Source organism: Silurus aristotelis, assembly GCF_946808225.1.
Source record: "Silurus aristotelis genome assembly, chromosome: 5".
Lineage (NCBI taxonomy): Eukaryota > Metazoa > Chordata > Actinopteri > Siluriformes > Siluridae > Silurus > Silurus aristotelis.
In genome coordinates this window covers 640281-665907 of record NC_139578.1, presented here as the reverse complement: position 1 = coordinate 665907, position 25627 = coordinate 640281, and the positions used below count along the sequence as shown (strand labels likewise).

The 25627-nt window shown below is 42.3% G+C and overlaps 5 protein-coding genes across 11 annotated transcripts; 3 read left to right on the top strand and 2 right to left on the bottom strand.

Moving 5' to 3' along the window:
* Positions 1–468: 468 nt before the first annotated feature.
* On the bottom strand, positions 469–4515 carry fam78ba (family with sequence similarity 78 member Ba). Of its 3 annotated transcripts, none has more exons than XM_083542519.1 (2): positions 4398–4515; positions 469–1448 (listed from the first exon to the last, which is right to left on the bottom strand). In XM_083542519.1, exon 2 carries the CDS (start codon positions 1298–1300, stop codon positions 926–928), a length of 375 nt encoding a protein of 124 aa, XP_083398645.1. In that variant the 5' UTR covers positions 1301–1448; positions 4398–4515; the 3' UTR covers positions 469–925. The 3 variants fall into 3 exon arrangements, with proteins under 3 accessions (XP_083398645.1, XP_083398644.1, XP_083398646.1); XM_083542518.1 differs by lacking the exon at positions 4398–4515 and adding an exon at positions 3104–3450; XM_083542520.1 differs by lacking the exon at positions 4398–4515 and adding an exon at positions 1625–2297.
* Positions 4503–10666, top strand: LOC310726726 (UMP-CMP kinase). Of its 3 annotated transcripts, none has more exons than XM_083542523.1 (6): positions 4503–5883; positions 5936–6872; positions 8113–8265; positions 8365–8441; positions 9608–9704; positions 9804–10666. In XM_083542523.1, exons 2-6 carry the CDS (start codon positions 6654–6656, stop codon positions 9843–9845), a joined length of 588 nt encoding a protein of 195 aa, XP_083398649.1. In that variant the 5' UTR covers positions 4503–5883; positions 5936–6653; the 3' UTR covers positions 9846–10666. The 3 variants fall into 3 exon arrangements, 2 of the variants coding, with proteins under 2 accessions (XP_083398649.1, XP_083398648.1); XR_014533823.1 differs by having other exon boundaries at positions 5134–5399; positions 6726–6872; positions 8365–9004; positions 9175–9704; XM_083542522.1 differs by having other exon boundaries at positions 5265–5399; positions 6726–6872.
* A 124-nt stretch (positions 10667–10790) lies between these two features.
* LOC310726700 (UMP-CMP kinase-like) lies at positions 10791–14631 on the top strand. 2 transcript variants are annotated; one of them, XM_083542460.1, is made up of 6 exons: positions 10791–11011; positions 11375–11521; positions 12072–12221; positions 12304–12380; positions 14202–14298; positions 14411–14631. In XM_083542460.1, the coding sequence occupies exons 1-6, from the start codon at positions 10937–10939 to the stop codon at positions 14450–14452; spliced, it is 588 nt and encodes a 195-aa protein (XP_083398586.1). In that variant the 5' UTR covers positions 10791–10936; the 3' UTR covers positions 14453–14631. The 2 variants fall into 2 exon arrangements, with proteins under 2 accessions (XP_083398586.1, XP_083398587.1); XM_083542461.1 differs by having other exon boundaries at positions 10917–11225.
* Positions 14632–14633: 2 nt separating this feature from the next.
* Positions 14634–19712, bottom strand: bcl6ab (BCL6A transcription repressor b). Of its 2 annotated transcripts, none has more exons than XM_083542458.1 (9): positions 19587–19712; positions 18394–18563; positions 17787–18008; positions 17198–17704; positions 16892–16998; positions 16479–16634; positions 16223–16353; positions 16001–16138; positions 14634–15331 (listed from the first exon to the last, which is right to left on the bottom strand). In XM_083542458.1, the coding sequence occupies exons 2-9, from the start codon at positions 18552–18554 to the stop codon at positions 15230–15232; spliced, it is 1524 nt and encodes a 507-aa protein (XP_083398584.1). In that variant the 5' UTR covers positions 18555–18563; positions 19587–19712; the 3' UTR covers positions 14634–15229. The 2 variants fall into 2 exon arrangements, with proteins under 2 accessions (XP_083398584.1, XP_083398585.1); XM_083542459.1 differs by having other exon boundaries at positions 17198–17701.
* A 3158-nt stretch (positions 19713–22870) lies between these two features.
* insl5b (insulin-like 5b) lies at positions 22871–25107 on the top strand. The gene is made up of 2 exons (XM_083540887.1): positions 22871–24621; positions 24716–25107. Exons 1-2 carry the CDS (start codon positions 24450–24452, stop codon positions 24823–24825), a joined length of 282 nt encoding a protein of 93 aa, XP_083397013.1. The 5' UTR covers positions 22871–24449; the 3' UTR covers positions 24826–25107.
* The last annotated feature ends 520 nt before the right edge of the window (positions 25108–25627 follow it).

The window sequence follows — 25627 nt, the reverse complement described above, 5'->3', positions numbered from 1 at the left end:
GATAGATAGATAGATAGATAGATAGATAGATAGATAGATAGATAGATAGATAGATAGATAGATAGATAGATAGATAGATAGATAGACAGACAGACAGACAGACAGACAGACAGACGACAGACAGACAGACAGACAGACAGACAGACAGACAGACAGACAGACAGACAGACAGACAGACAGATAGATAGATAGATCATCTAAACACATGCAGAGTAAATTCTTCTTTCGGCGGTCTGCGTTTTATTAAGTGTGTGTGTGTGTGTGTGTGCGTGTGTGTGTGTGTGTGTTGAATAGAGGAGGTTTACGTGATGGAAATTTAACAGCGTGAGCACCTGTGGAGTGTCTGCATGAGAGGACAGAAAAGAGCAGTGGGGATGGAGGACAGAAGTACTGTGTGCCAACATGGAGGCTGCCTACAGTGCAGCACCTGAGTAAGGAAGGCATGAGGGGAAACTTATTTTGTGTGTGTGTGTGTGTGTGTGTGTGTGTGTGTGTGTGTGTGTGTGTGTGTGTGTGTGTGTGTGAGAGAGAGAGACATCGCTAATCATGCTACACCTCTCGATCACTGCTTGTGTTGTGTTTGCTAGCTAAGCGTTTCTGCTAGCATCATCTAAAGCGGTGTAAAAGCTCCTTATGCTAATGAAACTCCTCCAGTCTGGTGTCATTCAGAACCCCGAGGATCTGTTTCACGTCACGTGACTCGCCTGGGCACAACGGAGTCTGCCTTAATCCACTGAGGATCTTCATCCATGATTCTTCACCTTTTTCTCAGCATTCTCAGAGCAGTTCATTGCTGAGGAACCCCTGGTTTCCCATGATCCTCTGAACAGACGGTACAGGACAAGCTTTAACCCTCCTGCTTATTTCCCATGATTCCATGCTCCTGCACAGACACTAACGATGCTACGTTGTTTTGGCTAGCGTTTTATTTGGAGGGAATGACAACTAGCGGTGGTCCTCTTCTTGGCCTCCACATTAACACTTGGGCGTCGTTGGCGTTGGGTCGCGCCAGTGCATTTGGCGGGATGGGTTCGTTGTTGGTGAGGATGAGCGGCTGTTCCTGGTGCGTCGGGCTGACGAGAGTGGCGCGGGAGCCCAGAGGCATCACGGGATTGACGGCGATGTCGACCCGCATTCGCCAGCGCACCGTCTGCAGCAGGATCTTCTCACGTGTCACGGTGTTCAAGGCCACCAACCACGTGATGAAGCTCTGGTCACGAGTGACTCGAGTGAGCGCCGGCGTGCCGCTTTCACCCACAGGCACCGCCCACGTCACGCTTGGGTAGAAGTTGTCGTTCATGCTGACGGTGAGACGTGACGGCTTGGACGTCGGACCCACAATGGTCACCGTTTCCGTAGTGTTGCCATACCAAGGGTAGCTGACGCCGTCCGAGTCACTGATGGCCTTCACACGACTTTCACGCAGCTCCGGAAGCTCCCAGCTCGACCTGCAGGGGGAGGAAACATTCACAAGAGGGTCACGAGATGTGCTTCAAATTAAGGGATAGAGCAGATGGAGAAATGAAAGGGGGATCGTTCGTTGAAAAGTTTATTTAAATAACAATTAACAGAAGGGTTTGAGTACAAACATGCAGCGAGGAAACATCATCAGGCAACTTCTCACCAATCAGCTCCTCGACTGAAAGTGATGGAGGTATGAAACGAAGATGAAAAGAAGCAGAAAAGAAGATGAGATGTGCACTGGAGCAGAGGATGATGTTAGATGCAGTATTTCATGTGGGATTATTTTTATGAATGCAGTAAAGCGTATTCTATGTCAAAACAGTATGTTGGAGAACATGATACCACATATATTTATTTAGTTTTTGTCCCCCTCCCTTTACTATCTTACATTACTTACTTCTCAGTTGGAATCAAAAGCAAGTGTGCAATAAGAGACACTTTCACTGAAAGTCCTTCTGTAAATAACGCTCTACGGCGCCCCCTACCGAGTTCACGTTTAACTACACCTGCGCACTGCTTCATGCTGGTTAAAATATCGACTATAAATAATAAACCCCTCATGTTTGTTTTCGGTGTGGATCAGAAGAAGCAGGATGAGCAAACACTCCAAGTAGTACTTTACTTTCTGCAAAACAGCACTTTCACAATTTTTCCAAATTTCCAAATATTATTAGTAGTAGTAGTAGTAGTAGTACAGCACAGCTATTTCTTACATTAAATATTTAATTTAGATGCGTATTTGATCAATTAATTTTGAATAATGATTGCTCTGAGTATTTATCAACAATAAATCGTCTTAATTAGAATTATTTACTTATAACAACAATAAAATAAAACTTTAAAGTCAGTAAAAAAAAAATCAAACAATAATGTACTTATTCATGTAAAGTTATAACGCATTATGTTATAATTGTTAGTATTGTTAATTTGTACAACATTTTAATTATTTTTTATATTATTATAAATAATAATACTAATATTTTTCAAAGCACCATCTATTGTATTTACTATTATTATTATTATTATTATTATTATTATTATTATTATTATTATTATTATTATTATGTATGATGTATAATTGTTATTATTGTTATTATTATTATTATAATGTATGATGTATAATGTATTATTATTATTATTATTATTATTATTATTATTATTATTATTATAATGTATGATGTATAATGTATTATTATTATTATTATTATTATTATTATTATTATAATGTATGATGTATAATGTATTATTATTATTATTATTATTATTATTATTATTATTATTATTATTATAATGTATGATGTATAATGTATTATTATTATTATTATTATTATTATTATTATTATTATAATGTATGATGTATAATGTATTATTATTATTATTATTATTATTATTATTATTATTATAATGTATGATGTATAATGTATTATTATTATTATTATTATTATTATTATTATTATTATTATTATTATTATTATAATGTATGATGTATAATGTATTATTATTATTATTATAATGAATTGTTATAATGTATTTTCATTCTTATTATTCTTATTATTCTTATTATTCTTATTATTATTATTGATGCTGAGCGATGCTGAGCGATGCTGTCGTGGCGTCTCAGGTCATGGCGGTTACTCACGCGCCAGCGTCTCCGTACGTGTTGTAGAACTCCATCTGCGTACACGCCTGAATCCAGCCCACCGTCCACGTCTCATTCCGTGGCACGGGCGGCATGACGACCCCGGCGGAGGCGCGGAAGTAGGGCGTCCTGTAGCGCAACACAATGGGCGAGTTCTCCTCCACCACCGTGGGGCTCCGGTCGATGGATGCTGACACCTCGTACACCACGATGTTCTCGCGCCGCACGCGCGGTTTACACGCCACGCTCTGGAGGCAGCCCATGGCCTCGCCTACTAGGAGCGTGAGCGTGACGAGTGACGGCAGGAACGGGGCAGTTCGTAGCCGTGCGCTCATATGTTCAAATCCCTTAGCAACGGGACAGGAACGCTGGCACCTAAACACACACACCTGGGAAAAGAAACCTTCTGCGTATATTGCTAACAACGTATTGTAGTGTAAAAACACACACACACACACACACACACACACACACGCACACAGTGAGCTTTCGTCAGGCTACAAAATTAGCTTCGCCGCTACACTCCTATTACTGAGGTAATTCTTACATTGTGTGATTAAAGTTACACAGGTTCAGTTACAATATAATATTAATAGTAATAATATTCTTTATTAAATATAGCCGGTAACTCGTAATGAGATCTATTTAAAGTAGTGTTAGCAGTAGCTAAGATAAGCTAAGCTAGCATAGGATGAAACGTCGCTAGCTAACTTTATCCCTGAAATACATTAATGAGTTAGATCTCAATTATAAATAAAATACCTTTGATTTTTTTTTCTTATTAAATAAGTTATTAAAGTACTTAACGACAGAACGATTTAATTATTAATCATTACCAACACTTTATAAGTGATAATAATAAATCCTCATAAGTAACACGTGGATTTCGCGCGCTTTTTCCAAACTGAGGTAAAAAGTGGGGAAAAGGAAAGTTTGTTAGCCTCGTTAGCTTGTGGCCATACCTGCTGCTGTTTTATGAGGAGAAACGCGCGGAATAAAGCAGAAGCGGTAGCGACGACGTGTTAAGTGGCTTCGTCGACACTTTTGTGACAATAAAAATATTAATATTAATAATAATAATAATAATAATAATAATAATAATAAATAATTGTAATAATATTTAATTAAAATCAGGATCTGTTCGTTCAGCAGGAGCGGTGCGGTGCGGTGCGCTGCGCGAGCGCCGCTGCTGGTTGCCAAGCGACCAGGTTGATTGACAGGGAGGTCCGCGCGCGCGGGTTTGAGCCGGTTTTTTTTTTTGTTGTGGTTTTTTTAGGGAAGAAAAAAAAACCACCACCACCACCGGTAATAACCGGACTAACGGAAGATGGAGGGGATGGAGGGGTGGGAAACGGGCAGCAGCTCCGCTATCGACCCTCTCTTCCTACTGCTTCTTCTTGTTCCTTCTCTTCCACCACCTCCTTCTCCTCCTCTTCCTCCACCTCTCCTCCCGCGGTGTGCCGCACTGCCCTTGGCGTTCGTCCTGGACGCCGCTCGGGTGCGCTCTTTTTCCGGTTCCCACGTCCCCGCCGTGCGTGTCTCCGCGCCCCGCGTCCCCGCCGTCATGTCAATGGCGAGGTGCTGAAGAAGAAGATGGAGGAGGCGGCGGCGGCGGCGGCTGATGAGGCAGCATCCGAGCCGAAGGGATCCTGAGACGACGCGCTGGATGACGGCACCGGAAACGCGAACGGGAATAATCCCCTGGACACATCCTTAGGTCAAAACCCCCACACACATGTTCATAATCCGAAAATTATTATTATTATTACAATTATAATATTCGGTTTTTTGTAGCCCCCTTTTCTGTCTTTCACCGTGAACGCGCTGGTCGCTGTTCAATCGTGTCCAGTGCTGATGGTTATTCAGGTCACGCGCACCGAGCAGCCTCAGCAGCCGTGCGCGTTCACGACACCGGGGCGTGGTTTGTGTGCCCCCCACCCCTCCAAAAAAAAAAAAAAAAAAAAAACTTTCAGGACCACGCCTACCGCGCTCGCTGATTGGTCGCGCTCGCTTCACGCGGCGGAAGTGGAATGGAGCTCCGAGCGCCACTTCCTACTCACCGGCCAACTCGTTCCGCTCATTCATCGGCGACCTTTTCGACGCGTCTTCTCCGTTCCTTCTTCTACGTCTCCTCCTCCTCCCCTGTTTCCCTCTTGCGGGGTTTATGATCGCTGGACCGCTCCGCAGCCTGTGTAACAAAGCCCCGAGGATTTTGTTCGCCATGAATCCGCAGGTTGTGTTCGTCCTGGGCGGCCCCGGAGCCGGAAAGGGAACTCAGTGCGCCAAAATCGTGGAGGTAGGACAAGACACAGGGCTCGGACATCACTCATGTCCTGGAATTACATTCAGTTATAAAACACACACGGAGAAACGTTTTAATCCTGTTTCCGCAACACAATTCAGAGAAATGATCAATATTCATCCTTCTTCTGCCCTATAAAGGACACAGGGGAGTCTTCTGGGATTCTTCCAGGTTATTTCCGGTGTTCAGAAATTCACCATCTAGTATAAACCAGTTCCCAACCTCAGGGACCTTTCAAACCAGCACTTGATAAAGGTAGTCATGTTCACAGCCCTTGGCTCGCCTGATGATGATCTGAACACTAAACCCCTGCAGGAGGAACCACTGAACCACTGAGGCGTTCCGTATGTCCATCTGATGTCTCGGCTTTACACTAATTAGTGTCTGATCACGACTAGGAGTTCACCTTGGCACTTGTTTTGGAACCTCAACACATTGATCCCGACCCAAACGCCTTCGTTTGCATGTCCACAAGGATGTGGTTTTTGATTGGACCTGAACAAGTGTGACGTGGGGGACGCCATAAAAAGGACACGGTTTGTGGGACAGGAACTCTTGGTCTTGTGCAAGTCTTGTGCGTTACGCGGAGTTCACGTGTCTTTGCCCCGTCCTTTTCGTCCTGAGTTGGATTTTTCATGTTGTTATTGGTTAAGAGAAAATGTGACCCGGAAACTCGCACCGATTTATTCCACACGCAGCGACGTGTTCCTACTATTACCTTCTTTCTGGAATTTGTGTGTGTGTATGTGGCAGTATGAGGACATAGGCGTGTGTGTGTGTGTGTGTGTGTGTGTGTGTGTGTGTGTTTCCCCACCCTGCAAAGTAAACATACATTTTTATAAAGGCCCTATTTATCCATGCTGGTGACGTCACAGCAGTTTTAAAGGTTCTCCACCTCCATTAGATCCTGTTTCTGCAAGATGGCTGCTGTTTGTCTGAAACGTCAGCATCTGTGCTGCATGACATTTCACCTACTGCAGGGAAAATCTTTATTTATCTTTATTACCTCTGAGTTCCTCAAACACCCACGTTCCTGCTCTCACTTAGTTTATAGCAGCTATAAACCCTTGCTCTTGCAGCAGCCTGTCTTTATTCTCCCTCACAACTACACAAGTCTTCTCTCCTGAAGATCTCCAAGTTACAGCTGACTGTTACAACATTCTGACACTGGAGACTCCTTGTGTTTATTACATTTAACAAGCTGTTACTATAGAAACGATTACCTGCATTACTGTGAGACCTGCTGTAATGAAGAATCAATGTCTGTGTGTGTGTGTGTGTGTGTGTGTGTGTGTGTGTGTGTGTGTGTGTGTGTGTCAGAATTACAGCTACACCCATCTGTCCGCTGGAGACCTGCTAAGAGAAGAGCGCAGCCGGACAGAGTCTGAGTACGGAGTGCTCATCGACAGCTACATCAAAGAAGGAAAGATCGTCCCTGTGGAGATCACCATCAGCTTACTGAAGAAGGTCTGTAGGCCATGATGGCAGATAACCAGCTTTTGAAACAATTCCAGAAAATCAGGTTGAAGAACCGGTGCTGTGAGGTGCTGAATGGGATAAAACTACGAAAAAAAAAACCTCGTTACACCATGGACTGATTCTGAACTCGTCTTTTATAGTCTAGAAAAAACTAAACAAAAAAAACATTTTAATAGAAAGATGTTTGTGGACACCTGAGCATAGGTTTGGTATGTGCTTCTTGAACATTCCATTCCTCATCATATCTCCATTTACTGTTAAAATGTGATATTGTGGAGATTAATTTAGACACAAGGGTGTTCGTAAAGTCAGGTACTGATGGCCTGGGATGCACTCAGCATTTACTTTCATCCCAATAGAGTTGGGGATCTATAGCAGGAGATCTTCCACATCTTCCAACCTATGGAAAGCAGATCTTCAAGGTGCTGGCTTTGTGCACAGATGTCATGCTGGAACGGCTTTGTGTCTCCTAGTTCAAGTGAAGGGAAAGTTTCATGCTCCTGCATCCAGCCCTCCAGCATCGTGGGAACAGTATGTGGCTGGAGAAGTCAGGTGTCCCAATACTTTTGGGAATGTAGTGTAGTCACATTTTTCACATTGTAGTTTCTTTTTTGTACAGAAGTTTATTTTTAGTATCAGTCAGCGTGTACGGAGGCAGGAGCTCTGATGTTACTCAGCTCTCTGAGGTTCCTCGGTTCCAGACAGACGCCTTTTTTTCTTTTCTTTTTTTTTTGCATTCAGGTTACTGGTATGCAAAATAATTTTCCGATCTCCTAAACCTTGATGGACCACTGACGAGAATAAACATACATTCTTTTGTACTAAATTTAATTTATTACATTTAAAATAAATGTCAAAAATCTACAAATATTAGCGTAATAAAATCGTGGGCATTGGAAATACTAAACATCGTATCAGATCAAAGTTTTTAATAAAATCTGTGGGGTTTTATAATCTGATCTTCTGCATTTATTACATTTATGACATTGAATGGCTTCTTTGGGAAGGTCATCCAAATTTCCAAAAACCATAAGCTTACCCCGCTTCTGCGACCAAGGTCACACCCAAGGTCGGTATGGTGTAAATCGACTGTCTAATCTCTTTGTTTTGAGGAACGTAGATGTTTTTTGTTTTGGGGATTTCTTTTCCACAGACACGACACAACCAGAATACGTGTGTTTTATTGTCTTGTTTCAACACCCCACCCCTGGTTTTCTTTCACCTCCAGGCGATGGAGCGAACCATGAAGAAAGACAAAGACAAGTTCCGCTTCCTTATCGACGGCTTTCCCCGGAACGAGGACAACCTGCAGGGCTGGGCGAGGGTCATGGACGGCAAAGCGGACGTCAAATTTGTGCTGTTTTTCGACTGCAGTAATGAAGTGAGTCACGTCCTGCTCCTCTGGTGGGATTGTCCGTAGCTGCTGAAGAGAATTCTGGAGTCAGTTCTGAGTCTGATCAGGATTGTTTGTGTCCTGCAGGTTTGTATTAACAGGTGTCTAGAACGAGGGAAGAGCAGCGGCAGGACGGATGACAACAAAGAGAGCTTGGAGAAAAGGTCACTTCATCTACACATTTATATAAAATCTAGTTTCAGTTTATTTATTTATATTTATTTATAATGCATATCAACTGAAGTGCTCATCAAGCCGACATTCCACACTCCCTCATTCCCAGGGCTCTGTGTGGATGATCTGTGGTTTCAAATGTTCCCAAATAATCCCAAGGTTTCTTAGGTGCATCCTACAGACCCAACATGAACATGGCCCATGATTCTGAAGCCCTGTGATATCATACATTTCAAACTTCTGGATTCCAAATATTCTTACGTCTGCTATATTCACAAAGTGACTGTGTCCCCAAAGTCCTACTTTCTAGACGGTCCTGTGTCCCCAAAGGTATTGTGTCCTCAAGGGTCTTATATTTTTGAAAGTCTTGTCTCCACAAATGTCCCACATTCTAGAAGTCCTGTGTCCCCAAAAGTCCTAATTTTTAGACAGACCTTTTTTCCCCAAAGAGGTATTGTGTCCTCAAGGGTCTTTCAATTTTGAAATTCCTGTCTCCACAAATGTCCTTCTTTCTAGAAGGTCCTGTGTCCCCAAACATTATACTTTCTAGAATGTCCTGTGTCCCTAAAGGTCCTATGTCCTTAAAGGTCCCGTGTCCCCAAATGTTCTACATTCCAGAAGGTCCTGTGTCCATAAAGGTCCTATGTCCTTGAAGGTCCCGTGTCCCCAAATGTTCTACATTCCAGAAGGTCCTGTGTCCCTAAAGGTCCTATGTCCTTGAAGGTCCCGTGTCCCCAAATGTTCTACATTCCAGAAGGTCCTGTGTCCCTAAAGGTCCTATGTCCTTGAAGGTTTTACTTTTTTTTTTTTTTTTAATCCTGTCTCCTCAAAGGTTCTGTGTTCCCAATGGTCTTAATTTTTTAAAGGTCCTATGTCCCCAAAGGCTTTAATTTTTTTGAAGGTCCTTTCCCTCCAAGCATCCTACATTTTCAAAAAGGTCCCTGTCTCCATAAATATTTTTTTTATCCTTGAAGGTCCTTTACTCTCATTCATTGATATAGGGCCTGCTTTGTTCAAGGTCCAATTTTTTTTATCGAACCAGTTCCTACAAGGTCCTATATTTGTTCCCTGGGGCCCGTAATATTCACTAAGTTAAGTCTTTTGTTTTAGTTTGTAAGTATATGTGTATAAGTTCGAGCTGGTTGTTCCTCCACAGGATCCAGACGTACCTACAGTCCACGCGGCCAATCATTGAGCAGTACGAGAAGCATGGTAAAGTGCACACTATCGACGCCTCACGGGCCGTCAATGAGGTGAGACTGCGGTGGGCGGAGTTTAGAATAATAACAATAAGGGGTATGATGTCATTACTGCAGATCCAGGAGCTTTCTGATTGGCTGTGTTCTGCGCAGGTCTTCGCCGATGTAAAGTCAGTCTTCGACAGAGAGGGTTGAACCCGTTGACTCCGCCCTGAACCGAGTCCAGCGATGCTACACCTCATTTATTCACACGTGTATCTTTTTATTCATTTAACTGTATTTTTTTTGAGTGAATGAGTGTGTGTGTGTGTGTGTGTGTGTGTTGGGGGGGTACATTCTGTGTTCATTTCAACTTCATAATGCCCAAGATGAACAATATTCCTGTAGAACAATGATAAAGGTAGAGCAACCAAGTCCAATACGAGGACATTTTCCATAGGAATGGTATATAGTACTTATAGTACTCTTAGTACTCTTAGTTTGATAAGATTTGGCATTTTATTTGTGGCCATATGGATATGAATGTGTCATATCGATATTATTTTGTTATTATTATTGTTATACATTATCTTATGTACCAGGGGAAAACGGCCTCAGCAGCGATCACAGGGGGCCAAGAACCTGTAGCACATCTATGGCTAAATTATATCCTTTATAAAAAAACATTTAAAATGGTTCTTATATGAAATTTTAAGCGGTGCTGCATTACATGAACACGATTGTGTGTATTGTGATCTCGCCAACACGGTATATTAAACAGAATATACTGAAAACCCGTCATTCAACCAAAGCGTTTTGTTTAACTACAGTGTCCGGAGCATGTGATTGGTCAGAGGGGTCACATGACACAATTATACTTTTAACTCATTTACTCATTCAGTCGTCGGTCACATTACTACTTACACGACGGGCCTGGTGGTAGCTGGAATGTTTTATTTTAATATTCTTTTGATTCTAATCACAAATCATCCAGTGTAAAAAAACAAAAAGAAAAGAATAAAGATCTCCTACTTCAAGAAGTTGTGTCTGTTTATTATTTATAAGAAGAAGGCGTGGCCTTCAATTCCAGCCATATTGTGGTCCATCATCACTGCTCAGGGATTCTTCAGAGCAGTCAATGTGTTGCGACGCACAAAGTATGTAAAAAGAGAGGTGCCAATACTTTTTGTACTGCACTATATCATCATCTCACAAACATTCTGAGCAGTAAAAGTAGGAACATGAAATGAGTGCACGTGAATTGAAACCGAAACTGAAACGAAGCTCGAGATGTGTTTTTCTTCGCCATGATCCCTCAGGTTGTGTTCGCCCTGGGTGGACCAGGAGCCGGGAAAGGAACCCAATGCTCCAAAGTCGCACAGGTACGATCACGATGGATCACGTTTTCTCTAAATCAATAGAAACGCGGAACGAGCTGAGGTCGCGCGTGCATTTGTTTCTGAGCTTATTCGCGCATTATATAAAAACATCGTGCGGGATTCTTCAAGTTCTTTATTAAAAGGTTCAGATGTTGGTTTTTCGCTCAAAATGTCATCAGTTCGAATCCCAGCACCACCAAGCGGCCCCTTAGAAACAGTAAGTATCTCAGAAGACCTCACTTTCAAACCGACTGAGAAGAACATGGTCAGAGTGTAGCTTCACATCAATCACAAGAGGAATGAAGACATGGTTCTCCACCCAGTCACCTTCACACACGCTTTTCTTCTTCTTTTGTTTTGGTCCAGCACTACAGCTACACACACCTGTCCGCTGGAGATCTTCTGAGAAAAGAGTGTCACCGAACGGACTCGGAGTTCAGCCAGATCCTCAACAGCTGCTTCCAGCGAGGAGAGTTTGCTCCTGTGGAGATCACAATCATCTTACTCAAGAAGGTGTGTAGGTCCGTATTTTCCACAGAAACTCTCTCTATGTTTCAGATGGACCTCAGTCTGTAAAATCACATCAGAAGATGAGTGTGGGTCAGTGGCAGTGAAACGAGGATGATGAGGAAAAGGAAAGCCACAGAAGTTTGTATCTGGTTTTATTATGTAAGAACTCAAATACTTCGTGGTTTTTTTTTATTTATTTGTATTTATATGAAAGAGCCATGAAGATGTGCTGTTTGGTGAAACATCTACCATAAAGACATCATCACACAGGAACATGGTGCCCAGAGCAGCCCACTACAGTCAGATCCGTTTTAAAGAGAAGAGAAAGAAAGAAAAATCTAATTCAGAACTTTCATATTGAATGATTTTTGCATTGATTCTTTTGACCACAGCAGGTCTGGTTTCTGGTTCTTTTCCTGGTTCTACCCTTTTAACTCCAAATGTTCTGGGACCTTCATCTACAACAATATATATACTAGTGTATTTAAGATCACCTGAAGATCTTACAGAACCGAGAGCTGTAGAGTGATCAACCCATTTCTGTCATCTCCAGGCAATGGAGGAGACCATGAAGAGCGAGGAGAAGTTCCACTTCCTCATCGACGGCTTCCCTCCAGACGAGGAGAACCTGCGAGGATGGACGAAACTCATGGATGGCAAAGCGGACGTCAAATTCGTCCTATTTTTGGACTGCAGTAACGAGGTGGGTCACTTCACCTGCCCTGTGGGGAAAGAAGAGCTTTTAGAGACAGATGTTGATGATCGTTTTGGATTCTTGGCTGCAGATTTGCAAGAACAGGTGCCTAGAAAGAGGGAAGAGCAGCGGGAGGGACGATGATAACAGCGAAAGCTTGGAGAGAAGGTAATAATTGTATGTTAATTAAAGAAATGCTCAGTATGGGCCAGTGTTCTGAGAGAAATCCTGTCCATTAACTTTCATAAAGTTCCACAAGATGACTAGAGGAGGAGGTTTGGGGTGCAGTCAGCGTTCACATTCATCCCAAAGGTGTTCAAATTGTTCTAAGGTCTATAGCAGGAGATCTTCCACTCCAACCCACGTAAAGCAGATCTTCATGGAGCTGGCTTTTGGAACATTTTTTGCTACAACATCTGAAGACATTCAATACAACTGTGTGCCTACAACATTGTGGGAACAGATCAGGGAAGAACCACATATATATGACTGGGAAAAGATTAGATTAGATTAGATTAGATTAGATTAGATTAAACTTTGTCATTGTGCATAGTACAAGTACAGGGTTAATGAAACGAGTTAGCATCTAAATGCAAATAGCAATTTTGATAAAACAATTCAGATAAAATGAGGTCCCCTGGTGGTCTAGTGGTTAAGATGCAGCGCTCTCACCGCTGCGACCCGGGTTCGATTCCCGGTCAGGGAACCATCCCCAGCCACTCTTAGTGCCGGTCCCAAGCCCGGATAAATTGGGGAGGGTTGCGTTAGGAAGGGCATCCAGCGTAAAACATGTGCCAAATCAAACGTGCGGAGGATCCGCTGTGGCGACCCCTAACGGGAGAAGCCGAAAAGAAAGAAAGAATTCAGATAAAATGATATAAATATACAAATATAGCTAGATGTATGTTTGCACCTGTATCAGGTGTATAAGGACAGAAGGGTACTATTTGAAAAAAGGGGTCCCTTCATAATATATAATATAATGACAGATAATTAGGTTTTTTGAGGTGTTTTCTGTATAAAATTACGAACAACGTCAGAATAAAAATGATTACAAATATATTGTTCTATGTTTCGTGCTCGCAACTAGGGGGCGCTGTGCTCCGTATCACGTGAACGCGGTCTCAACTGCGAGTATATACAGTATTTATCCGTTTCCCAGTGAAACAGCTGCACACATCTTCTCCTACAGTGGCTTTTCTTTATTATTTATTCTTTTCTACATTGTACATTAAATAATGAAGAATCCGACCTATAAAAGAACATCTGGAATTCTGTAGTAAATAAAACCGTGTTCCAGAACCCAGAATATCTTTTATCTTTTCGATCATCTAAAGTATCTCCATGTAGATTTGAGTGCAGCTCAGCAAACTCACTGTATTCTCTCATCTGATCACGAGATCTTCACCTGGACTGGGTTTCAGGTCACACGTGTGTCTTATCAGAAGTTCATTTGGGACATTTCTTGTCTTCTCTTAGGTGCTTTAGAGCATCAGTTGTCTTGTGCAGAGGAAAGTGTGAGTACCGAGTCAGAAGCCCAATAAGTGCTGCTCCTACAGTACAAATCATCTACTGTACAAATCCACATGATGGCAAGAAACATCAGTTAAGGAAAGAGAAAACACGGGGAAATGAAGGTCAGTCAGTAAAAACACATCTGTCTAAGTGCAGTCTCCAGAACAACACACGCGATGATAAAACAGACTCTCATGAGGACTGTCCCAGGAAAGGAAGACCAAGAGCTACCTCTGCTGCACAGGATAAGTTTATTCAAACGACCAGCCTTAGAGCACGTTTATATAAATGCTTCTAGAACATCAGTTGTCTTGTGCAGAGAAAAATGGAGCTACTTTTGGATAATTCCAGATGTGTGCTTTCATAGATTGGATTCTTTAGTATTAATGTAAAATGATGAAAATAAGCAAAATAAGGAGAAAACCCTGAGGGAGATGATGATGTGCTAAGAGTGAGTCAGTGCTTCTTGTGCAGGATCCACACTTATGTGAAGTCCACGCGTCCGGTTATAGAGCGCTATGAGAAGCAGGGGAAAATACGCAGCATCGACGCTTCACGCTCCATCAACGAGGTGAGACTGTGGGGGGTGGAGTTTAAATGATAAATAATTATAATAATGATTAAGATTGCGGTGATGGGTGACTGTTAGATCAGATCAGATCAGATTGTTGTGTTTTCTGCAGGTTTTCGCCGACGTGAAGTCAGTCTTCGATAAAGAGGGTTGATCCTGCTGACTCCGCCCCCAGTGACGTCACCACACGATTGATTTATTTACAGGTTTTTTACATTCTTTGTTTGAAAGTGTGTGTAAAGTGTACCCCTGGGTAATTTCAGAGAAATGTCCTCCTTCTTGTTAAACATGGTTCTACACCTTTTTCTATTTGTTTTAAATAAAATGAAACCACGTTTTTTTATCAGAAATATTTTATTACAAACCCCCACCCCGCCCCCACTTTTCTTTTTTTTAACAAAATACTGTACATTAAATCTATAAAATCTATATCTAATGAGATATATATTTGGAGGTACCTCGTATGTACCATGTTGAACAAGTGCAAAAATCATTGTTCTTTATATCATGCCATATGTTGCGTAAGCGTTACACAGATTACTGTATATTCGAACGAAAAACTGAAAAACGTGAAGTCTGAGTGCATGAACAATCGCTCAGTCTGATGATCGACCACAGAGAACCAGGAAGTGCTTAGAAATCAGATTACACTGCAGAATTTCTAATATTTATATATTGATTGTCAATATATATTTTCTCTGCATGGAATCAGATCCATCCAGTGCTCGTCTGCGCTCCGGCACGAGTGTGAGCAGGGGGGGAACGGCCAATCAGAGCAGAGTATTCCCCCTAACTCCCCCCCCAACCAACTGTTACATAAATACAGAGAGTTATAACGTGACGTTAGTTTGGTGATGAGCGATTAGTCGTGGACTCGGACCTTCAAAGACCACAGTATGTGTACCGATGTATCACAGAGGGTAAGTGTGTGTCAGCGGTTGGAGGTCTTGATGTTGGTCACGGCGCCGTGTTTCTGTCTCAGGTGCAGACGGAGTTGACTCTTGTGTCGAAAACGTAAATCACACGTCTCACACTGAGGAGAGAGAACAAACACACTTAATCATCTCACTTGACTGCTAATATAAATAAAATACAAAATTAAAAGTAAATAGGACTGTGTGTCACAAAAGAATAGTTTCAATGTTTTTTTGTCGCACACGTGTAGTACCCTATTTATTGAACACGTACAGTTTACAATTGTTTGAAGAAACGTAAAAAACAATACGTCACTGTGGGTAAATGAACCTCTAATGCGTCATTGTGTCCTCATTAATATTCATTATAGCCTCATCAAAATTCACTGTCCGTCCAATAATATTCATTATAGCCTCAATAATATTCACTGCAACATCACTAATATTCATGATTCTAATTCCTCCTCATTATTATTCATTGTGTACTCATTAACGTTTATTGTGTAGTCAATAGGATTCATTATAACCCAGTTATTTTTATTATACACTTGTTAATATTCATTAGAACCACAAATATTAATTGAACACATTAATATTCATTGTGTACTCATTAAGCTTCACTGTAACCATGGTAATTGATCACAACCCTATTAATATTCATTACAGCGTCGATATTATTTGACGTGCACTCGTTAACAGTCACTATGACCTCGTTAATACTTCCTGCGCACCCGATGAGAAAGTAAACGCAGCGTTTGGAGCGTAAACGTGTGCGGCGTTGTGCTTACGTGGTAGGGTTCCTCTCCGGTGTGGATGCGCAGGTGACTCTTGAGCGTCTGGAGATGGCGGAAGCGGGTGTTACACACCGAGCAGCAGTACGGTTTCTCGCCGGTGTGGATCAGCACGTGAGCACGCAGATGAGCCACCTGACATTAATAAAATAGTCTCGGTCACAAAGCTGCAACATTACACCACCTAAACCAGAGGTTCTCCCCGAGACACCCGCCTACCTGGACAAAGGCGGAGCCACACGTCTCGCACTTGTAGGGTTTCTCGCCCGAGTGGATGCGCAGGTGAGTCTTCAGGTTGGCCGGCCGGTTAAACTGAGCGCCACACACACTGCAGCAGTACGGCTTCTCACCTGAACAGTAATCACCACCTTAATTCATCATAATTATTTACATTTCATTATGCTAATATTATTATTTGTATCTTCTGAGGAGGCGGGGCTAAATCGCTGGGGCAAAGTGAGATGACCATGTTTACCTGGAGAGACGGATTTGTGGTTTGTGAGGTTGTGGTTGGAGGTGAAGGAGGTTCTGAGGAGGTCACAGTCGTATGATTTGGGGTCATGTAGACACTGATGGTTCTCAGAGTCGTTCTCTAGTTTGTCCCTCTCGCTCCAGGCTGGATCAGTGGTCTCTGATGAAGGAGAACATTAAGAAGGCAGGAAACTTAGCTACAGATTTCAAGTGTAAAGAGCAAGTTTAAAATCAGACTATCCCTAAGCATTAAAGACTGACCACACCCCCTTCATTAAAACTATGTGGTACACAGGCCACACCCCCTTCATTAAGACCAACCTACAAATGTTACACTTCCTTCAAATAAATTAATAATAGCAAGTAAAGCCTTAAAACGCAAACTCAGATTATTTGATAGCTTAATTAAACACTAACCCGTCTTCGTCTCTGCTTTGGTCACGATGTTCTCCTGTCTCGCAGAGTAAGTGGACATGGAGACAGGTGTCCGTTTCCTCTCTGTCTCACTGCATTTCTCCACGGATCTATAAACACAAAGCAAGTGTTATTATGCAAAACGCTAATATGCTAACTATGCTAACATTTCAACATGCTGGCAAGATAAAAAAAAAAAAAAAAGATAAAGTATAACAATATGAATGAATAGGATAAAGAATAAACCACACCACTAGAGGGCACTAAACGACTGCTAGATTAGCTAAGAAAGGCTTTTCTGTAAAGCACCTGTTGGAATTCCAGAGCGGGTTCTCGTGTCCTTCGGTCGAGTTGAGAACGATAAACTTGTACTTCTTCCAGTTGCGCACTTTCTGGGGCGACGCGGCGTCTCGGACGCAGCTGCTCGACTCGGCCGGGGAATTCGGCTGGCAGTCTGACTTCAGAGGGCTGCGAGGACTGACCATGTGAGGAGAATTCTCCACCTCCGCACTGCGATCTGGACAGACGGGGGGGTCCACATTCGGACTCTTGCCTCCCGGATTTGAACACGACCGGTGTGTTGCGGCTTGGCTCTCTTTCGGAATTTCCCAGGAAATCGGTTTGGCGTTTGAGACGGAGCCGGTGGGAAAAGGGCGAGGAGGAAGGTGGCTGTAGATGCTAGTCGGGTTGCTAGGAGATGAGCTAAGTGTATAGTGAACCACAGGAGGAGTGAGGTCACAAAGGTTTATGTCTTGAGGCAAGTGGGTGGAGCCAACTGGTGGTTCCTCTTGCTGCTGCTGCTTCACGCTCAAACTCCTGTGTAAAGACAAACCGCTTAGTTTTAGAACTTGATAATTAAAATTTATGGGGCAGCCCCTTTATCTGGTGAACAAGTTACCTGGACTCCATGAAGCGCCTGCAGGTTTCCACCATGTGCTCCATTTGCAGGTAGACGGCCGTGTTGAGTGTGGCCACGATGAAGCGCTCTTGAAGGCTCAGATAGGAAGTATACATGAACTCCAGCAGGATGGCGAAGCCGTCAGGGTCGGCCTTGGCCTCCAAGCTAACCACCGCAGGGTCGGTTCTGTGGCCGTTGATGAAGATGGTGTAAAAGAAGCCACTGAGAAGAACCAGATGAGAAGATGGAGTGTAAAAAACCCACCCTGCTTCTAAAACAACTCAGAACTCTCGGTATTACTAATCGAGCAGGCACGGGAAAGCTGCAGGTTTTCCCAGGGGTTATTCAAACATCAGGACCTTTAGATTCAAACACTGAATCTAATCTGATCTAATCTACATTACAGCACAGTGAGATTCTTTTCTTCCAATAACCCAGCGTTTTTTTACCCCCCTGGAGCACTGAGGGTTAGGGGCCTTACTCAAGGGCCCAATATTGTCAGCTTGGCAATACCAGGACTAATCAAAAGGTTGTCTTCTTCTGATCAGTACCCCCTGCCCCACCTCTGGGGCGTGTCATATTCACGGGTTGTGACTATGTAACTGACCTGCAGGCCATAAGGACGGTCTTGTGTGCGTGAAACTCTCGGCCCCCGACCTGCACCGTGACGTCGGTGAGGATGTTCCGGCTGCGCAGGCGGTTGAAGTTGAACAGCACGTCGCCCGCGTGCCGAGTGAACTGGATGCAGCCGTCTGCTGCGTGGCTCATGCTAACGTTCTGCTTGGAAAAACACAACACAGAATCAGAACCGTTGCTTGAAGACTAAAGATGATATTAAAAAAAAAAATCCTCTTTTTATTCCTCTTATAGCGCAGCAACTACACCTTTTTGAAAAGTTCCCATAAAAGTTACAGCTTTAGATGATACTGAACCTGAGCGAGCGCGTTTGTGTATATACACAGTTCTGATAGATTCTGAACACTGCAGACCAGCAACAGCCCACACGAGCTGCAGTGTTGGAGACGCTCTGACCCAGACGTCTAGACGTCACAATGTGTCAAACTCACTTACACTCGCACATTTTTCCTGCTTTTAACATCAAGTTTGAGCACAAAATGTTCACCTGCTGCCTAATAAATAAATCCACCCACTAACAAGTGCCACGATGAAGATCATCAGTGTTCTTCACTTCTCTCTCTCTCTCACACACACACACACACACACCTGTATATGGTCATTAATCAAAGCCTTCTGACCAATCACAATCCAGAACTGCGAGATCAATTACAGCACTGTAACTGTGAGCCTGATACTGTGATTCTACTCAGTCTGGACACATGATACTGTTGTTAATGAAGTATAATTATAAAACATTTCCAATCTACATGTAAATGTATATGAGACTGAGAATGTATATGAAACGCGTGTGAGCCCAGCTCTGAACCCTGAGTCCTGAGCCCCTACCCCACTCTCTCAGCTCAGTTAGCAGCTCCACAGAGCCTCAGGACAGGGAAACTAAGTGTCATACACACATTCCTCAAGCTCGGAACAACCACAGGATTCAACTTCTGTAGCTTTTAAAACAACAATCTTCTCAAAACCAAGAAAGGAAAATACAATAAAACCAAAATAAACGCCTTCAGGCCAACAGGCAACTTTAAAAACAAACTAGTTTCAGTTTAAAGATCTGTTTTATAAAAGTAACAGTTCAATTACAAATAAAAGCATTTAGAAATAATATCTCTTAAAAAACGCGCCTGAAACCCGGCGTTATTAAAAGGTAACAAGTTTTAAAGTCACCTGGTGTGTTTTTCTTAGAAATCTGTCTCTCGGCGGTTCCTGGAATCTGAACTTCTCTGAAGGCTTCGCTCTCACTTCTCGGAATTCCACCGCCGGGCTGAACCACTGCTACAGCGCGCGGGGGGGTGTCAAATAAATTCCTCTTCACTCTACGTCCGTTCTCAATCGTTTTAATAACTACATGTGCGCTTTTCAATTAAAAATGTCTATTAGTTTAAAACCGGTTGATTATCGAAAGCGTTAATCGGAAATATTTAAATCGTTTGCACATCTTGTCGTGTGGTTCCCCCCTCCTGCTCACCCCTCAGTGATGTACTCAGCTCAGGCAGCGCGAGCTTGACCATTACGCAATCGTGATTTACGGTCGCAGATTCGTCAGTCCCCCCCCCCCACCCCCAAAGGCAATGTGTGGAGGTGAATTATTATTATTATTATTATTATTATTATTATTATTATTATAAATAAAAAAATTATAATAATAATAACTCGAAATTTCACAAAACACCAGGGACACGGCATTAATCTGTGAGCCATCATGTTAAGATTGTGTGTGAATTCGAGTTTATTTTTAATTCTGATTTCTATTCACTTCCACACATTATGATCACATTACAGGAATCTGTTACATACAAACGAGTAATAAATAAAAACCTGAAAGCGGCATGATCGCTGGAGCGAAGATATTTGGCGAGGGCCGTGACGAAGGCCCTCGATTTGATTCGTCTGCGTATCGGACGACACGCTCGCTAAATGATGTGATTAAATGGTTGCTATTAAAGCTACACTTGGCCGTCTAAAAAGAAAAAAAAAACACTTCCGTTAATTCATTTGGCGTATGAGACCGGTACGTTTGCTAGAAGATTCCATGAAGTCTTTCTAAAGCAAAATGTCATTCGCCGTTCCTCACAGATTCGAAAGATATTTTGGGAAGTTTTGTCATTTTCTGTAGTTGAAATACCAGGTTTCATAAGTCACAGCTTAACTTTTACGGCAGACGCACTGAGCGACTTACAATTACTCCATTTATATTGTACATTGAGCAAGTGCTAGTTATGGGGCTCAGTGAAGAGCACAGCAGTGGCAGCTTGGTGGTGCTGGGATTTAAACTCACACCCTTCTGATTTAAAGTCTTCTGAGCTGCCACTTCCCCATGATGACAGAATAATGCTGTGCTTGAGACAACGTGTAATTCCCCATGTACAACCCACAGAAAACAACCCCTCAACTCGGGGTATCTACCACTTCCTGCCATGTTCCCAGAGTAACACCAGACCAACATGGCCGCTCTCATTGTGAACAGTGTAAAGCTGAGCTTCTCTACATTTAGATCAGTTCATATACAAACACAGCAATGTTACATTTACATTTGCGGCATTTACCAGAGCGACGCACAAAAGTGCTTCGAGTCTCCGGCGATGAATAAATCTACACTGGCACTCAAGATTACAAGATAAATCAGACTACAACTCCTGATTTTTACACAGCAAACTTGGAAAGTGCTAATTTAGGTGTTTCAGGAAAAGAGAGGTCTTCAACCGTCGCTTGAAGATATTCAGGGAAACACTGAAAGGTCCAACGCTGCATGTAAAGCTCTGGTGTTTCAACAGAAATAACAGTCGATGTTAGGAATGGTTTTTATTTATCGCTCATTGCGGAGCAGAACTTCTACACAAGCGTCAAGGTCAAATTTCACTTTCAGTTCATCTTTTGTTTTGTCCTCACAGTTTCAACAGATCCGAGAGTTTAAGGGCAGCGTGTTGTACGGAACACAGTGAGGCAAAGTCAAAAGGTTAGGATTAAAGAGAACCGTGCACACACACCCACACAAACAAAGGTCAGATAAGTTCAGCAAACCACACTCCAGCCACACACACACACACACACACACACACACACACACACACACACAGTACGACTGCGGTCAAAAATCTGCCTCCAGTTTGCACAGACTGATCAGCAAAATGTATTTATCAACTCAGTATTAGAGAGAAAGTTCATCCCAACATAATTCCTTTCACACCAAACGTAGTCTGAGGCTGTAGACCAGAGCTAATGTTCACTCGTAGCTCCACCACAGAAATCTATTGCACTCACAATCTGTTCTCCTGAAATGTAATACCTCGACTTTATTTCTTGTGAACCAGCTCTGATGTGGTGCTCAGCGGCTTTGCCTGAACATGTCGCGTCATTAAAGTGCAGTTGGAATCTTCTGAATGAGAGGAACGCTGTCATTAAACGTGTTTTTTATTTATTTCTTTTATTTTAACTATAACTCAGCTGGGAAAGTGTTTTTCCCAGAAGTATTGCAACTGTGGGTGGGGTTTATGGGAATACCTGTTTATTTTGATCCTGTTAAAGCTGCAGTGGTCAGCATTTTTTTTATTTATGACTTCTAGAAATAACTCAGATTATATGTCGTACATAATAATAATAACATTATTAAAATCTGCAGGTTCTCAGAACATTTTGAACTGTTTTCACTAACAAATTTCATACATTACTGTATTAAAGTGACATAATGTCTAGATGAATTCACAATGGTACCATAAGAGGGGCTGCGGGGGCGCGTCCAAAATTTGCAGATTTTTGGAACTCGTTGGGGTCTTAGAACGTAACCCCTGCAAGTTCGATGGGACCAGTGTACACGTTTTAGGCTTTCTGATTTATTTCCACAAGCCCCACCCTCTCATTAATATTCACAAACCTCCACAAAAATACAAATTTGAATACGCGCTTCATCACTGTTAAATAAACGTTTCTTTACTATGTCAACGATTATACGTTTTTACACCCATTTAGATGTCGCTATGGAAACGAACAAGCTCGCCAATATATACATCTGTACCCTGTAGGTGTGCTACTGTCAGAGCAATATTAAAAATAATCCAACATCAATCTCAATCCAGAGGGTTGAAGGTAGAAGGAAGACGTTTCGTACTGCGAAGGAGAAACTGATTTGTGTCGGATTGGTTTAAATTGGAAAATGCACTCTGGTTAGAAATAATGTTCTAAAAGTGAAGCAGGATTTCAGGGGAACTTTGTGACTGACGCACAGACTCGTGACATGACTTTCTAAGTTATTTCTTCTTAATTGAATTTCTCTTTAGCCACATTGTGAAACTGTGGCATCCCACACAGTCTGACGCACTCGTACTTCCTCATTCCCTGGAAACTGATCTTTCATGTATGAACAGCTTCAGCTCAGGGTCTTGTCTTCAAATTTCTGGGTGTGTGTTTATATGTGTGTGTGTGTGTGTGTGTGTGTGTGTGTGTGTGTGTGTGTGTGTGTGTGTGTGAGTGTGTGTGTGTGTGTGTGTGTGTGTGTGTGTATGTGTGTGAGAAAGATAATTAAAAACCACAGTCTGTGCACTCTTACACACACATAAACAGATATCATGTGGAGTCCATAGCTTATTAAACACATGATCACCAGTTTCTGATTGGCTGATATTTTTTTATCAAGCCAGCTCGACCAATCAGTGTCCAGTCCATACCCCCATTTACAGAAATCTAGATCAAGATTTTTAAATTTATCCCCAACCAGTGACTCAGTGGTGACAGCGATGGAGAAGTAAAGCTCCCAAAGACAATATGAGGAAGAACCTTGAAAAGAACCAGACTTAAAAGGAAACACATCCTCATCTGGGTGACATCAGATAGTGCTGTTATAAATCATATCCTTGTGTAAATGTTAACACCAAGTCGAAAACGCTAAACATTGTAACGGGAACTTGAGTATGAAACCGTAAGTCTGTGGCCTATAAGTGAGGTCATCAACTGTTCCCTTTACCATCCCCTGCAATCTCATGAGGATTTTCAGGAGGAGGAAGCGCAGATCATTAGGCATGTTTTTTCTCCTGTAATGGTTTAAAATGGTGCTTATTGTTTGCTCAGTGCAAAATGGACTCCAGCAAGACTATGATGACAACTAAAACTGAGACCCAGTGACAGCATCCACATTTCCCATTTCATTATCGAAAACTGCTCATTTACCGCAATGAACCAAAGACTTGGCTAAACTAATATCATTTCAACCTCGATTTAAACAGTGAGACACCAATCAGGAGGCTGTTGTGATTTAGAATACAAAGCTCTGCCCTAGGCTGTAGCCTTCACTATTCAAGGTACTAACAAAGAGCCTGCATCTTTATAGTATGGTTGATGTTAAAATTCCACCCATCTATGGTGCCTATGATGTTCAGACTTCCTGAACAGAAAACTGAACATTTATTACATCATTTATAAATTTATTACTCACATAAGAGGCTGGATGCAATGTTCTGATTCTACAATCTTCTCCTCCAGAGAGCTAACAAACATCTCAACAACCGCTGAAGGTTTTAAACTGAGATCATTTAGATACGATATCATGAACCATTCTAACATACCGATTCATTGCTTTGGGAAATGTTGTTGTGATATGAAAATAAAGGTGACACATTGTCCTAAAACATGCTTTGCGACAAGCTGAGGTCGATGCAGTTCTGGCCGGTAAGTGCCGCCATTATGCAAGAACCTGACAGACCGCCAATAGTGACTTTTTACAGGCGAGTGTGTATATAGCGTCATAACGACCCACTCTCCCAGCTCACGGCCATAAACTAGCCTCATTAAGACCCATCACATGCACATTGCTATAAAGTGAAAGAAACTATTTCTCCAATGAGTGCGTTTTGGGTAGAAAATTAAAGCGTATGCTCTTCCGCCGGAAATAAACACTTTATACATGTGAAGAAAACATTGTCATTTGAAAGGTCATGAAAATCATCAGATGCGTCAGTCAGTGTGTTTATCACAAAACGTCCTGTATAAAAGTGTAGAATGGTAGCTTCGTCACTCCAGTAGACAGACGTTCTATCAGAGATGAAGCTCCTGCCACTGGTTTGTGTCCTGCTGTTTCTGGTGGCCTTCACACCCCAGCTGGAAGCTTCACAAATTCCCATGAGGCTGTGTGGCCGCGAGTTCCTTCATGCCGTAGTCTACATGTGTGGTGGCTCCAGATGGAGGAGGAGCCTGAACGACATCCTCATGAACGGTCAGTAACAGAGTTTAAAATCTTTATATCTCAGTAATGTTATGGGAGGCCACCTAAACAACCCTTTAACAAACATATTGTGTTTTGGACACAGAGTCCGAGCTGGAGGACACGCTGAGGTTCAGGAGGGACGAGGACACGGCCCTGTTGGATCTCTGCTGCAGAGTGGGCTGCAGGAAAAGTGACCTGACACTCATGTGCTGAAAGAAACGCTGCCCGCCGATCCCTCGTTCCTGCCCTCCGACTTCTGGTGGTTTATCAAGTGAGAAGAGGAAGAAGAAAAGCAGCTCATGGGCATGCTGCAATAATTACCTGAGACACTTCATACTGCTTACCTCTACTTACACACACACACAAACACACACACACACACACACACACACACACACACACACACACACACACACACACACACAGGTTATATTCAGCACAGCTCAGCATAGAGAACTGGCTAATTCAGATTTAGTTTCAATATTGCTACATAATACTGAAGATGATGAAGATGATGAAGATAATATTGATGTATTCAATAAACAATGAAAAAGGTGTCATTTCTTTTCTCAGATCTTTATTTGGTGATTTACTGCTTCAATCCATCTATTCATATGTTTATCCATTTATTCATCTATCCATCCATCCATAACCCTCACTATCCATCTATACATGTATGCATCAGTTTATCCTTTCAAACTTCTATCCATTTATTTATTTATCCATCCATCCATCCATCCATCCAATTATCCATCCATCCATCCATCCATCCATCCATCCATCCATCCATCCATCCATCCATCCTTTATTGTTTTAGTTTCTTTATATATGCATTTTTTTCTATTCAACTCTTTATACAGCCGTCCCAAATCTTTCAGTTCACCCCACATCCATCCATCTGTTCCTCAATATATTCATTCATCCATCCCTAATTAACCTATGCATATATATTTACCAATCTATCTATCTATCTATCTATCTATCTATCTATCTATCTATCTATCTATCTATCTAT

Excerpts from the sequence above, each read along its gene's own strand:
- fam78ba (XM_083542518.1), bottom strand. The coding sequence starts at position 3,438 with ATGAGCGCACGGCTACGAACTGCCCCGTTCCTGCCGTCACTCGTCACG. Across the intron at positions 1,449-3,103 it reads ACGTACGGAGACGCTGGCGC|GTCGAGCTGGGAGCTTCCGG; the intron begins GTGAGTAACCGC and ends CTCCCCCTGCAG.
- LOC310726726 (XM_083542522.1), top strand. The coding sequence starts at position 5,268 with ATGATCGCTGGACCGCTCCGCAGCCTGTGTAACAAAGCCCCGAGGATT. Across the intron at positions 5,400-6,725 it reads AGTGCGCCAAAATCGTGGAG|AATTACAGCTACACCCATCT; the intron begins GTAGGACAAGAC and ends TGTGTGTGTCAG. Across the intron at positions 8,442-9,607 it reads AAAGAGAGCTTGGAGAAAAG|GATCCAGACGTACCTACAGT; the intron begins GTCACTTCATCT and ends GTTCCTCCACAG.
- LOC310726700 (XM_083542460.1), top strand. The coding sequence starts at position 10,937 with ATGATCCCTCAGGTTGTGTTCGCCCTGGGTGGACCAGGAGCCGGGAAA. Across the intron at positions 11,522-12,071 it reads CAATCATCTTACTCAAGAAG|GCAATGGAGGAGACCATGAA; the intron begins GTGTGTAGGTCC and ends TGTCATCTCCAG. Across the intron at positions 14,299-14,410 it reads CTTCACGCTCCATCAACGAG|GTTTTCGCCGACGTGAAGTC; the intron begins GTGAGACTGTGG and ends TGTTTTCTGCAG.
- bcl6ab (XM_083542458.1), bottom strand. The coding sequence starts at position 18,554 with ATGAGCCACGCAGCAGACGGCTGCATCCAGTTCACTCGGCACGCGGGC. Across the intron at positions 17,705-17,786 it reads AGGCGCTTCATGGAGTCCAG|GAGTTTGAGCGTGAAGCAGC; the intron begins GTAACTTGTTCA and ends GTCTTTACACAG. Across the intron at positions 16,635-16,891 it reads CAAAGCAGAGACGAAGACGG|AGACCACTGATCCAGCCTGG; the intron begins GTTAGTGTTTAA and ends CTCCTTCATCAG.
- insl5b (XM_083540887.1), top strand. The coding sequence starts at position 24,450 with ATGAAGCTCCTGCCACTGGTTTGTGTCCTGCTGTTTCTGGTGGCCTTC. Across the intron at positions 24,622-24,715 it reads GAACGACATCCTCATGAACG|AGTCCGAGCTGGAGGACACG; the intron begins GTCAGTAACAGA and ends TTTTGGACACAG.